This window comes from Melanotaenia boesemani, chromosome 13, assembly GCF_017639745.1.
Source record: "Melanotaenia boesemani isolate fMelBoe1 chromosome 13, fMelBoe1.pri, whole genome shotgun sequence".
Lineage (NCBI taxonomy): Eukaryota > Metazoa > Chordata > Actinopteri > Atheriniformes > Melanotaeniidae > Melanotaenia > Melanotaenia boesemani.
This window is the reverse complement of record NC_055694.1, coordinates 30,298,600-30,311,928: the sequence shown is the minus strand read 5'-3', so window position 1 is coordinate 30,311,928 and position 13,329 is coordinate 30,298,600. Positions and strand designations below refer to the sequence as shown.

At 38.9% G+C, this 13,329-nt stretch overlaps 1 protein-coding gene across 4 annotated transcripts in view; it reads right to left on the bottom strand.

The window, feature by feature from the left end:
• Window positions 1-13,329, bottom strand: part of src (v-src avian sarcoma (Schmidt-Ruppin A-2) viral oncogene homolog) — a 36,453-nt gene that overhangs the window by 6,314 nt on the left and 16,810 nt on the right. Inside the window, exons 2-7 of one of the 4 annotated variants that reach the window (XM_042004392.1) lie at window positions 9,181-9,442; window positions 8,988-9,087; window positions 7,014-7,031; window positions 6,385-6,483; window positions 5,022-5,048; window positions 4,469-4,572 (exon numbers count right to left, since the gene is read on the bottom strand). In XM_042004392.1, coding sequence (XP_041860326.1) covers window positions 4,469-4,572; window positions 5,022-5,048; window positions 6,385-6,483; window positions 7,014-7,031; window positions 8,988-9,087; window positions 9,181-9,433 — 601 coding nt within the window. In that variant the 5' untranslated portion in view covers window positions 9,434-9,442. The remainder of the gene's footprint in view (window positions 1-4,468; window positions 4,573-5,021; window positions 5,049-6,384; window positions 6,484-7,013; window positions 7,032-8,987; window positions 9,088-9,180; window positions 9,443-13,329) is intronic. The other 3 variants (XM_042004393.1, XM_042004395.1, XM_042004394.1) reach the window with 3 other exon arrangements.

Sequence of the window (13,329 nt, the reverse complement as noted above, 5' to 3'; positions counted from 1 at the left end):
TGCTCTGTTGTTTGAGCTGATGTGGCCTGTGGCTGTTTAGCTCCACACTGACCTCATATTTTACTCACCCACCTGGTTCATCCCCACAGCTACCACTCAATCTAGTCACAGCTTATAAACACACATAGAGCTCATCAGGTGTGTGGATGCAGGAGAGCAGCTGCCAATCAGAACAATCTCTGGACAGGCGTCACCACAGCACTTTTCCCATCTGATTAGTTTTGTCTGAACTCAGTCCGCAGCAGGTAACACTAACAAGTTTTCTTTATTCTCATTTTCTTCTCGGTGAGATACGATGCAGAATTCATCCTGATCTTCATGCTGGGATCTCAACATTTTATGTTATTCATGGTACTGTATGCTAGATGTTCTCTAGGTTGCCATGTTAATCAGTACCACAGAATGAATCATTTACTTCCTCAGGTTCACATTTCCAGCTGTACTTCCTCATATTTGACTTACTAAAACTCCATTTCCGCCGGGTCTTAAACCCCTAAAAACTCTAGCTAGAAATCTAGTGCCCCCGAGTGCCATCAATTATGGCATCTCCAGTTTCTCAGAAAGGCTAGTGTGTAACTGTGGGGTAAATTGTGTTGGATAGCTTACCCTTTAGGTGATCTAGGGAAGTTTTCCAGGCATATATATCATGTCCAGGAGGTTTACAATCCAGCCACAAAATGTCGTATTTATTCATAAACTCTATGGTAAATCCACAATGAATGATCTATGATAACACAATCACTTTTTCATCATAAAAAGATAAACATCACTATGTTGCTAAGAGGCATTTTTTTTTGACCTGGAAAAGATGATGAAGCTACTTACTGTCAAACTTTCCACCAATCAGAGAGCTTAAATTAATGGTAATGTCCAATCAGGAGCAGCCAAAGATCAACAAGTGAACAGAAAGTTCTATGTGTGTCTGAAAAGAAGAAAAATAATGTTCCTCTATGGCTGGAATAAAGCCAAGAAGATGTTTTGATGCACGGTGAAGCCAAACACCAGCTGACTGGCGTTGGTTTTGTGAGGATAGCAGGCAAATAGAAGCATAAATAACTGGAAATAAGGAAAAAGTGGTAATGGTTGTATAAATAGTTTCTGCTGTGTGTTCGTTTCAATGCCAATATTTTTCCTCCCAAAAGCCAAGACTTGAAAGAATGATGTGCAGATGAGAAAAGACTTGGCCACTGTTGATCTGTGTGTCATTTCTGCAAAGTTCTGTTAGTTATAAATTCTGTTTTCTGGTTTTGGTCGTCTTTTTGCTGCTTTATCTATTGATACATTCATTTTACATAATTTGCCTCATAATCTGACAACTGAGGCTGTCCAGAAAAAATAAATGTCTGGATGTTGACTGGGATTACAAGGGTTAAGAAAATCTGGGTTGTTGTTGGATTTATTTAGAGATTCTGTACAGTTCACACGAGTACGATACATGACGCACTTTTCATAGTTCAGATTATCAGCAGGGACAAAAATGTTAGGAATCTGACCGACACTGAGCAAGAATGTCATATCCAGGAACTCTGCAGTACATGGACTGTAATCCAGAGAAAATTTGTCCTCTCTACAGTAAAAGTTTAACAGTCCTTTGGTTCGTCTGAAAGACCCACAGAAAAGAACCTTAAGAAATGTCTGGGGAGGTGATTTGTTGCAGAAAGAACAGCAGTGTTAATGTGGGTTGGAGACGGTGGGTCAGGGAAGAGCCGAGGAAAACATTTTTAAGGTGGATATAAATTTAGCATAAGAAGTCAATAAATGAGTATTTGGTGTATTATATCTTTATTGTGACAATGTTTCTTGGTAATAAATCTGATACGGTTACACATACTTATCACAGCAGTAGTGGTAAGTATGCGGGTTGCAACTGTCCAATCTCAGGTGATAAAGGAGCTTCATGGAGAAACTCCATATTTGTTCATGCAGATAAGAAAGAGCTGAAAAGCTGAAAGCAGGAGGCAAAAAACTAATTTCTGCATCCAAATCTATAAAAAGAGGATTCAGGTTTATAATTTAAATTAAAAAAATGCAAGGCAATCCTGCTTCTCTGGCATTATTATTAAACACAGCAACAATGAACACATTCTGTTTGCAACGGTTGATCTGCTAACAAACCCCCATGTCCCAGTTGCTTTTTAACTTCCATCTGTGAAGGCCTGTGATGAATTTGCAATGTTTTTTAAAGGTTAAATTGATGCAAGTCAAGGAGGGATTAGCATCCACACATCAAGGCCAGGACCTGGGCTGCACTGGTATCCCCCTAACACCAACTCAGGCAGCATGTCCAAATTTAATCCCATCAGCCAGATCATCCCTTCATCCTGCTCACTAGATATTCTCCCAAAAACCTTTTTTAATAATGTTTTTTAGCTGCATATCACCAGACCTTCTGCAAGTAGTTAACACCTCTCTTGTCAGGCTGTTTCCCACGAACCCTGAAACCTGCATGGATCACACCACTGAGCGACATCACTAATGAAGTACAGGCCCATCTCTAACATCCCATTTTAAATTAAAATAATAGAAAAAGCTGTTTATTAAAAGCTTTACAGATTGTTGGCAAGTAATTGTTTTGATGTATTTCAGTCAGGATTTGGACAATTAGACTGAAACTGTTCTCATTAAAGTCTTGAACAGCATCCATCTAAACAGCAGACAACGACAGAAGTTCAGAAGTTGACCCGAACATCCTCAAAGACAGGGACTACCTTGTATCTGTGGGTAACTATAGATCTACATGTGGAGTTCCCCAAGACATCATGCTGGGCCCCTTATTGTTAAGCATCTAACATCTCCACTAGCTCAGATCATGGAAACAAACCAAAAATTTGATCATAATTAGGCTGATAACACACAGCTATATATAACTGTCCCAGACAAAGCTTTACTTCGTGTCCTGGTCAAGTCAATATTTTGATGTTCCAGAGGTTTCTTCAGATAAATACAACAATTGACATGACATGACATGACATGACATGACATGACATGACATGACATGACATGACATGACATGACATGACATGACATGACATGACATGACATGACATGACATGACATGACATGACATGACATGACACAAAGATGATTGTCCAAAGATTAGTACCTTGCCTTGTGTGATGGCCATCTAGCCAGCCACACACATTTAGCCCAGTCTGGTAACCTTTTTCCTTATTTCAGTTAATTTAATTCACACTTTATTTGTAATACTTACCATTTCTTTTTTATTTTACATTTTTATTAGCAAGTTTGGCAGGGTGGCTAACTAACTGGGTGCAGACTTTTAGTTGACTCATTTTTGTTACCTTGTTAATTTGGTTTGCTTTCAGTTAAAATGCATTTTTCTTTGAGTTGCCAGTTCTTGGGGAAGTTGCTGTGTGTGGGAGGCCTAAGCCTGCCTAGACTCCCAGCTGATGAGGATCTCCCTGACGAGGCTGCAGCCTAATTGGACTCTTCTATTCCACAGGAGAATAGCGGGAGAGGGGTTTAGGTTTTCTATTGTTTATGTATTACTTTATTTGTTCTTTATGTAGAATTAGGATTATTTAGATTTGTTTCCCTAATGAGTTAAGAGTCTAAATTGGTTAAGTTCTGTTAGGAATTAGTTAAGTTTATTAAGTTAGCTGGAGATGGTTATTTTATGTTTTCCGTCTTGTGTCAAAATGGTCTGATCAGCCAGTATACAGCTTCCCTTGTGTGTCAGTTTGTTAGGTCAGTTAGTTTTTAGTTCCTTATGTTGCCGTTCTGTTTATTTGACCTTTTTTATGGGCCCAGAACTTTTAGTTTGGAATTTGTACTTTTGTTTGTTTTTTTGTTGTTTTTTTTTTTGTAAAATTAAATGATAAAAGACTTTTTCTTAAAAAAAGAAAAAACCCATGCTCTCTTCATCCTTGGCCTTGGTTCCTCACACCTTGTTTATTCCAAATATCCTGTTATTTGGGTGTAATGTTGCTTACGGACTGACTTATTAATCCCTTGAAGTCTGTTGTTGTAAAGTTGTACAAACCACTTCTAGCATTTTATATTGCATTTCTTTGTATCTAATTAGTAAATTTTATTTTGTTTTTTTCATTTACTTTAATTTATGCATTTATATATTTATTTATTAATATCAACTTATTTAATATTTAACTCAATTTTATTTTATCCCAGGCTTTATCGTTTTCCTTTTTTTTTCTTTAAATAAAGTGTCCATTTTGTTTTCATATAACTGTAAATTAATCTAGGTGTTAAGGGGTAAATAACGGGATAATTCTGTACATGTCAGCATACCCAGAACTGGAGGGATGTAAGATGTTTGTTATTAATTATTTAAACCACGAAGAGTGAAAAAAAATGCCCAGGATGAAAACTTCTTCAGAACCAAAGCTCTGACCAAAAAAAATATAAATAAATAAAATAAAAAATCTGACTTTCTTAGGACTCGGGAAGTTCTGGCATTTAATAACCAAACCAGGACTCACACATTTACCTTTGGTGGTCTCACTCTCTCTGATCAGGAAGGTTCCCCTTCTGTTCTCTAAACTTAGCAGAAGCCTCTCAGAATCACGCCGTGTTATTTTACCAAAGTACCACCTGGTGATGAGAGGGGGAAAAAGAAATGGAGAAAAAATGGATCAGACTGGTGAGGAGGTTAATATGTATGGGATTCCAAAAGAAGGGATGGCAAATTCTTCAGATGGGCTCAAACAGTTCAGCTCAGCAGTTTTCAGAGTCTCAGATGGTGGGCATCTGCACAAAGCTCCGAAAAAGATGCTGTAATTCCCAAATTTTTGAATAGGAAGCTATTTTGCCTACCTCCTGGATGTGTACTGGATCAGGATCGTGTTATCTGATTCCACAGCTAGTTTCTGAGAAAGTGGGAAACTTGGTACTTTTAATAAGATCTTTACTTCTGCTTGCTGAGTATCTCCTGAAACTGGTTGGAAACCATCTGGAGAAGCCCACCTCCCACTCTGAAAAGCTCTGGTTCAGTGTATTCCAGATGCGAGCATGCTAATGGCTCTAGAGCAGCAGCTGCTTACCTGGACTCTAGAGTCAGTTTGAGATCACTGGTGGAGCAGGAAGCAAAAGTGAGAAAGGTGGTTGTTATAAAGGTTAGTTTGTAAGTTCTGTTGAAAGCAAGCAGGTTAGCAACATAAAGACCAACAGAGACACTGAAGAAAAGATGAAGAGCTGCTAGGAGGAGCAGTCAGTTAGCCTGGCTTAGCATACAACTGGAGACAGAAATGGGTGATGACTCCTTTCAAATGAACTTAGTTTTATTTTTAGTTTCAGCTACTGTGTTTGTTGGTTGTAAAATGATTCAAGCCTGGACATCAGGCTGTCACCATGTGGGCGTTTTGGTGACATACTGGCTGCATGCTGCATTGTGTTTTATTTCTGCTCTGTGTTAACATGTCAGACTCGTCATGTCAGTCACATCTGAACAACATTGCAAATGGTTTACACTTTTAATATGTTGCTAGTAAATCTTATAGTAGGTCTGGCTTGGTGACCCTTATCCATCCCTTTAGTTCTGATGCTACAAGACGAGGCTGCTGGATGATGTCCCATGATGCACTGGGCTCCTCTCCGCTCTCTTTACTCTCCATGTAGAAATATCTGATGTTGTTGTTGTCATTCATTTGTTTCTTTTCTTCTTTCTCAGCAGGTATCCCTGGCTTAGAGTTATGTTGCTTGTTGACCCCTCTTTCCTGTCCTCTCCCCCTCCAACCGGTCCAGGAAGATGGCCGTCCTTCCTGGTTCTGGTTCTGATGGAGGTTTTCCTCTCCACTGTTTCCTCATGCAGCTCAGGATGGAGGATTTAATCGAAGAGAAGATTTGATGATTCATTGGTTTCCTTAGCTAGGTCATTATTTATATTAATTTGTTTATATGAACAGAGTAATGATAAATTGGACTCATGTAGATTATATAATGGATTTGTTTTAATTTGATTATAATTGGACTATAATGAATTTGATTGATTTGGACAGTGTCTTTGTCCTGGCCTTGATTTTTCACAAAAAGTCCATTATGTCCATGTATCACCCATTTCCTTTCCACCTGCTGAGCTAAGGCAAGCTAAGCTAATCTAGCTTCTGGTTATAGCTTTGGAAGTGAATTTGATTACCTTTAAACAGAAGCAGTCTTTAGGCCGGTTTAAATCTTTTTTTCCATATGCCAAGCTAAGTTAACTATCCGCTAGCTAACCTCTTCCTTACAATGAAAGTGAATAACTGTGCTGCAAAAAAATGTTTGAGTATCCTTTTAAGGGTTTGTGTCAAATGCACATGAAGAAGTCCGAAAATTCTTCAGAATCCATAATGTGAGAGCTGATTCTTCCATGCAGTTTGTGAGACACAGATAAAAGAGAGAGAACAAGGAAAAAATGAAGGGCTTTACTCTTCTGCCTGGATGGAGTCAGATGGAGCCACATAATTGCTGGGGATGTAACCGCTCTCTCCGGTGGTCAGGGAGCGTGCCAGCCACCAATCCCCTTCTCTGCACAGATGAAACGATAATACACAGCTTCACTGAGGCTCATCACACACCCAAAACACAAATGGGAATTTTAGGGCTGTTTATCAAGAATCTCAAGGTATAACTTTTTATTTCTGGTAACCACTAAAGAAGGTTGAATTAAAGTGTTTCTGAGCACTTTAAAAGCTTGATAAATATGAGCCCAGGTTACTGTATTGTTAAAAGAAAGACTATCTTTGAGTTATGCCATTATACAAACATGCATTCATGTGGGTAGGACAGATGATGATGTGCATATGATACACTTTAATCGGGGACTGGGCTGCTGCAGCTTTGCAGCACTATATTAGAACAATTTAAAGGAAAAATAAGAAAAGTTGCAGATTAATTGCCTCTTAGCCGAGATGCTGATAGTGCTGCAAGGCTCTGCATCAACACCTTCACTTTAACCATGGCTCATGGGGAAGGGGTGTGTGATGAAGGGTTATGAATGTGAAGTACTACATGTTCTACAGGATACACACACACAAAAGGCACATTTAAACACAAACCTGCAGTTCACCTTCCTCCTGTAAAAATATGTGGTTTGTGATGCAGAAATGGGAAAGAGACAAAAAGGGACGTGGTGGGGAAAGAAGGATGTTACAGAAATACATATTAGAAGCAGTGACAGAAAAGACAGCACTATACTTCATGTGATAATACTGAGTGTATCTGAAGTATTTTTTAACCATTAGATAATTTGACAGTAGCAAGGCCTGATAGAGAGGCTCACACAGTCTACGTCAGGTCAACATTTATGCCTCATATTTTTACATTTAACCTCTTCCTGAAGCAGCAATCCTAACATGTAACATAGCAAAGTGGCGTGAAGAAACTCAGCTAAAAGACTCTAGAAAGCATTGAGATCCAAACCAAACACAGTTCAAACCCCTAACTATTATATGGAAATCACGTCTTACTTCTGCTGTTTTGTGGTGAAAAGTTTGATTCCAGCTTTAAAAACTCTGCTAATGTGTTCTCCTACGACTCTGCCTTTGTTTGAAATAAATCATGAAGGTCCTGCTGGTTTCCATGGAGATGAAAGAGGTTTTATAGTGAAGGATTCACTCTCTCTATCATAGGCTATCTTGGGCTTCACTTCTTTCTGGATCCTCATGGTGTTTCTAAGGTGAATGTGGGGGCTATCCCTGGATTCCCTCGACTCTGACCATTGATAGAGATGTCCATCATCAACATCAGCCAATGGCTTCCTAAGATATTTACCTGCTTAACACCTGTATTAAAACACCTGGAAAACTGCTCAGGTTCACTTTTTACCTTCTACTGTAGCACAGTTCCTCAACAGACATGACTTTACTCATCACTAGGATGACTTTACTTAGGATTAGTCAACTTATTTATTTTAATTAACCTTTATTTTACCAGGCAAAACATTAAGAACAAATTCTTATTTACAATGTTGGCCTGGCAAGTGCCAGAAAGCACTTGTTGGACAAAACAAAACAAAACAAAAAAAAAAACAACAACAAAAAAAACAATACGATTACTTTTCATCCCTAGGACAACTTTACTCAATCCTAGGCAAAGGCATGGCAAATTTATTTTTATAGCACATTTCATGTACAAGACAATTCAAAGTGCTAGAGCAACTTCACTCATTCCTATGATAACTTAACTATCTCCTAGGGCTACTTTACTAATTCCTAGATTAAATGGGCTGCTATGTTCTGGTTTTCACTGAAAGTAATGTGTTTTTTTTTTAGGCGAAGGGAACCATATACTTTTTTGTGCTTAAGGTAAATTTACTCTGACACAGTCACACACATCTTGATTCTGACACTTCTGTAGTAATCTCACATACCCTTGTAGTTGTGAAAATATACTTAATTTATATTGAGTATGTCATTTCAGACAGGAGGCAGAAAAAATTAGGTTTCATCAAGAATAAGTTAAATGGACTAGAACTACAACAACCACGACTGGCCAGAAGTTAACCTGCTAACTAATAACAGAGATGGTTCATGGATTCTTGATGTAGTTTAGCCAATAATGATCCAGGTTTTTGGCTTAAGGGGCCAGATGCAGCGATAATCCACTATTGTTCTGAGATTCTGCCTTCTAGGTCAGCAATTTGTTTTACCATGCATGGTTCACTGCACCTCTATGGAGTCACAGAACACGTATTTGCTTTAAAAAAGCAGAACTGTCCCATTTAAACAGGTTAGGACTCCAATGAATTACTAGGTGTATTTTTAAATCTACCAGAACTGAAAGTAGTCAAATCCTTACTTAACTTGATGCAGTGACTCAGTGATCTGCTTCATGGATTAATTAAAACGTAGACCAGAAACATGTCACCTGACTGTAATTCAAGCATTTCTGGGGGAATGGTGGTTTCTATGGTTACATTCTTCACCGTTTACATGTGCAGTTATAAGAAAGAGTTGGTATCTTTGGTTACAAAAGGCGACAGACGAGGCAAAGACTGATTAAAATCAGAAGTGTTTTTAGTATTTTCTTACGTATTGTTTACTATCTGCAGGCGTTCGCCCTTCCTGAAAGACAAATCAGACGCTGTTCGAGACTCATAGTCATACAACGCCACGAATGTCGTCACGCCACCTATAAGAGAACCAAAAATCTGGCTGTAACCAGAGAACTTCACAAAACATACAGTCAAACTGTCCAAAGCGTTAAATAAGTGGAGCTTCTCACCTGCCAGAGTCATGCTGTTGGAGGACGTTACAGCGTTGTTGTCCACGCCTCCAAACAGAGCCAGTTCTGCATTATTAGCCAGAGACTGATTGTTACTGAGACCCCTGTCCACTGTGGGGCTTCGGTTGGGTGTTAGGGACTGCTGAGCAGAGTTGTGATGGTGACCGCCGGCCCCTCCCCCAGCGCTGAAGTTGCCATCGAGACTGCGTGTTCGCTGGCCTACATCCTTGGGCTTACTTTTGGACCCCCCCATCGCCAATGCCTGCAGCAGATTGAAGAACATAGAAAAGTCTGAGATGCAGAATACAAGTCAATAAATTTAAACTTTACAGCACTGTACAGGAGAAATTACATCATCATTTGGCATCAAACAGACTTGATATCCTATTTAATGTTGTAAGATTCCATTCTCCGGAAAAATAAATCCTTTGATATCCACAAAGCCAAATGCAGAGTCTGAAGTCTCCTATTAAATCTACACAGATTCATGCAGACCCCATGCAGCACTTCCCCTCAGACCCAAAACACTCATGTTCTTTGCTGTAGAAATTTCTCTATTTTATTTATTTATTTTTTATTAAGGATGTAATATTTCTTTAAAAAAAAATCTACCAATTACAGGGCGTTTATGATGCGATTTCTGGAGGCCACCACATGGTTAAATTTAAAATAAAATTATTTTTAAAAATTATATTAATAACATGTTTGAAAGTGGGAAATGGTTTATTGATTACATCGCTGGTACCTGTGGTATAAGTAGCTTTCGGAAGAGATAATATTGAGGGTATTTTTGACAGTCTAGGTGTCAAAAGCATGGTGGGAACAAAAAAGATGTTTATCCTTTACAGATGCGTCAATCATTGGCATCAAGCAGAGAAAACATCTAAAGGCCCATTTCTGCTCCTTTATGTGTGTAAATAGCAACGTCTGTTTCAAACATTGCCACATGTTATTCTGCTCAGCACTGCCCCCGCAATTTCCGCTTCATCTTCTGTGTGAATTGTCAAGCAACAGACTAAAATATGTGGATAACCAACGCAGAAGACGGACGAAACTGTCCGTCTGTTCGCGTATCCATCTTCTGCGTCGAGCATAATGAGCCTTAAGAAGATGCAGAAACTACTAAAACGGTACTAAAAACTATCCAGCATATCATTTAAAACTGGAAGGATGGTGGAGAACCATCGTTTTCCAGGATGTAGTCAGAAGAAATCCTGAATGATTGTGTTCGGTGATCACTTAAACATTTAGTAAAAAAGAAAGAAAAACAACAGTAGAACTCAGGGCTATGTTTAAAAGTGAAAGTAAGAACATTTCCACATGAACAATGTAAAGGTAACTCAAGGGATTGAACAGCTGTTAAGAAAACACCTTATCAGTGAGGATAATCACAAAAAAGACCTCAGTTTGCTACATAGCATAAAGTTTGGACTCTGAAGCAATGGAAGAATGCCATGTGGTCTGATGAGTCCAGATTTACCCTGTTTCAGAGTGATGGTGGCATCAGGGTAAGAAGAGAAGCAGATAAAATGATGCAGCCATCATGTCTAGTGCCGACTATACAAGCCTGTGGGGGCTGTCTATGATCTGGGGTTGCTGCAGTTTGTCAGGTCCAAGTTCTGCAACATCATGTGTCCAAAGAATGAGGCCAGCAGACTACCTGAATGAATGAGCACGTTATTCCACCTTTACTGATGGCATGGCCATATTCCAAGATGACAATGCAGGGTTTCATGGGGCTCAGCTTGTGAAAGAGTGGTTCAGTGAGCAGGAGACTGGCCACCCCAAAGTCCAGACCTGAACCCCATGGAGGATCTTTGGAATGTGATGAAGGTACAACTCATCCATCTGCACTACAAGACCTTGGTGAAAAATTAAGGCAGCTCTGGACGGAAATAAAGGTTGTGACATTGCTGAAGCTTACCGAGACGATACCACAGAATGTTGCTGGAATCAGAGATAGAGGAGGTCCAACAACATATTAGTGTGTGACCGTTTTTTGTACAGGCTGTGTAAAGAATAGTTTAAAATAAAGTATAAATGTAGGGTGATGTGTAAACCACTCCCAGTTATTTCACAGATTAATAATATTTTGATTTGACTTTTCCACTAGCGCTGTTTAAAGACAAACCACAAACACGATCAGTGTTTAAGTCAGCCTGCTGGATCCACAACCGATGATGAACCAGAGATGAAGTCTGTAGAAATGGACAGAAATGATGATGAGAAAAGATTTCTGGGGAAAAAGAGCTGATTTTGATGGTGCAGCTTGATGGTGACGCTTCCAGCGGCTCATGAAGTAGCTCTGATCACAGCTTAGAGCGGAGAAATCATCGTCATCGCACTAAGCCCAGGGTCAGGCTGACGGAGCCACAGGGGGTCTGCTGGGAAATGCTAATTTATAGAAAATACAAAGCCTTGAGCGGGGGTGGGGGGGTGAAATCCCTCTGATAAGCTGATGAGGGTAAAAGTGCACGTGGGCAGAGTCAGGGGATTTACCCTTCTGCTGATAACTCCTGTTATTCAGGGGTCATGTATCTGCTGGATGTAGCAGTGAGCTCAGCAAGACCAGCAACATGACTCAGGCAGAGTGGTGACATGCACACTAGAAATGACAACATCAGCTTTAGCAGAATATATTTACTGGATAAAGTTCAGTAAAATAATAATAGTAAATTATTCGGCCTGTTTGTCTCTAAAAAGTACTTTTTCAGTTCTTATTACACAAAAATATAATGGCCTAAAAAGAGGTAAAGAGGCTAATGTCATGTCCATTTTCCAATCACACAAATTAAAATGTCTTACTAACTAAAAGTTCCTCTTGTTTAGTTTTTTTTTCTTGTTTTCTCTGTGTAATGTTCTAATAAATCAAACATACTTTATTCTTCCTTAATAACAATGAATTATTTAGGAAGAATAAACTGTCTAAAATTCATCACATGCCACCTTTGATGATCTCTGGCTCCAAACCTCCTGGTTTAGCTGGTGTTCTCAGCTAAACAAAGAGGGAAACATGTTGTGGTTTCACCATAGTTTCAGTTTATAGACAACATTTTCTAGATGTAAAAATACAGTTTACCTGTCAGAACGATGATCGATGATGAAAATGAAGGATTTATAATTAATGTTGTTAGTGTCATGTGACTGCTTTCCAGTTACTGCTCATCCCTGTGTTTAAAACAAATGATCCAGGCAGCTGCTGCAGTGTAACAGAAGTTGGTGGTCTGACATTATTTTAGCTAAAACCACGTCCATGCCAACTCCCTGCTGCATTCAAGTTCATCACTTATTCTCAGTGAGGTGAACTTGAGCTCATCATGTGAAACATGACCTCTAATTTACGTGGTTTTGACCTGATAAACTAACAACATATTTATGGAGTTAATTTAAGCTAACTGATCCAGTTAACCCTTAAACTTTCAAAACGCTGTCAGATCTCAGGCGCCCCCGAACACTCTCACTTATATCACCATCAGTTTCTCAGGAACGGTAGTGTGTAACTCTGTGGGGTAAACTGTGATAGCTTGCCCTTTACGTGATCCACAGAAGTTTTCTAGGCATTTACATTCTGTTCAGGAATTTCCAACGCAGCCGTAAAATTCAGAGACTCTATGGTAAATCCACAATTAGCGATCCATGATAAAAAGTTATTTATCACATTTTCAGTTTTATTCAGTTTTCTCACATTTGAACAGTTCAATGTCCTTTTATTTATCACATCTTCATAAAAAATATACAGATATTACTATCACTACTGGGTTGCTGAGAGACCCAGAAATTATGATGAAGCCGCTTTCTGTCAAACTTTCCACCAATCAGAGAGCTTAAATTGACGGTAATGTCCAGTCAAGAGCAGCCACAGATCTACAAGCGAGTACAACGTTCTGTGTATAAAAAAGAACGAAATGATGGTCCTCTATGGCTGGAATAAAGCTAAAAGCACCACTGGTTTTTGAGGATAAGTATGTGAATTGTAACATAAATAACTGTAAATACCCAAAAAAACAGCTGAATGAAAAAGTGGAAATATGTAAATAGTTTAGACTTGAGAGAATGATGTGCAGATGAGAAAAGGCTTGGTCACTGTTGAGCTGTGTTATTTCTACAAAGTTATGTTAGTAATAAATTCAGTTTTCTTGTTTTCGTTGG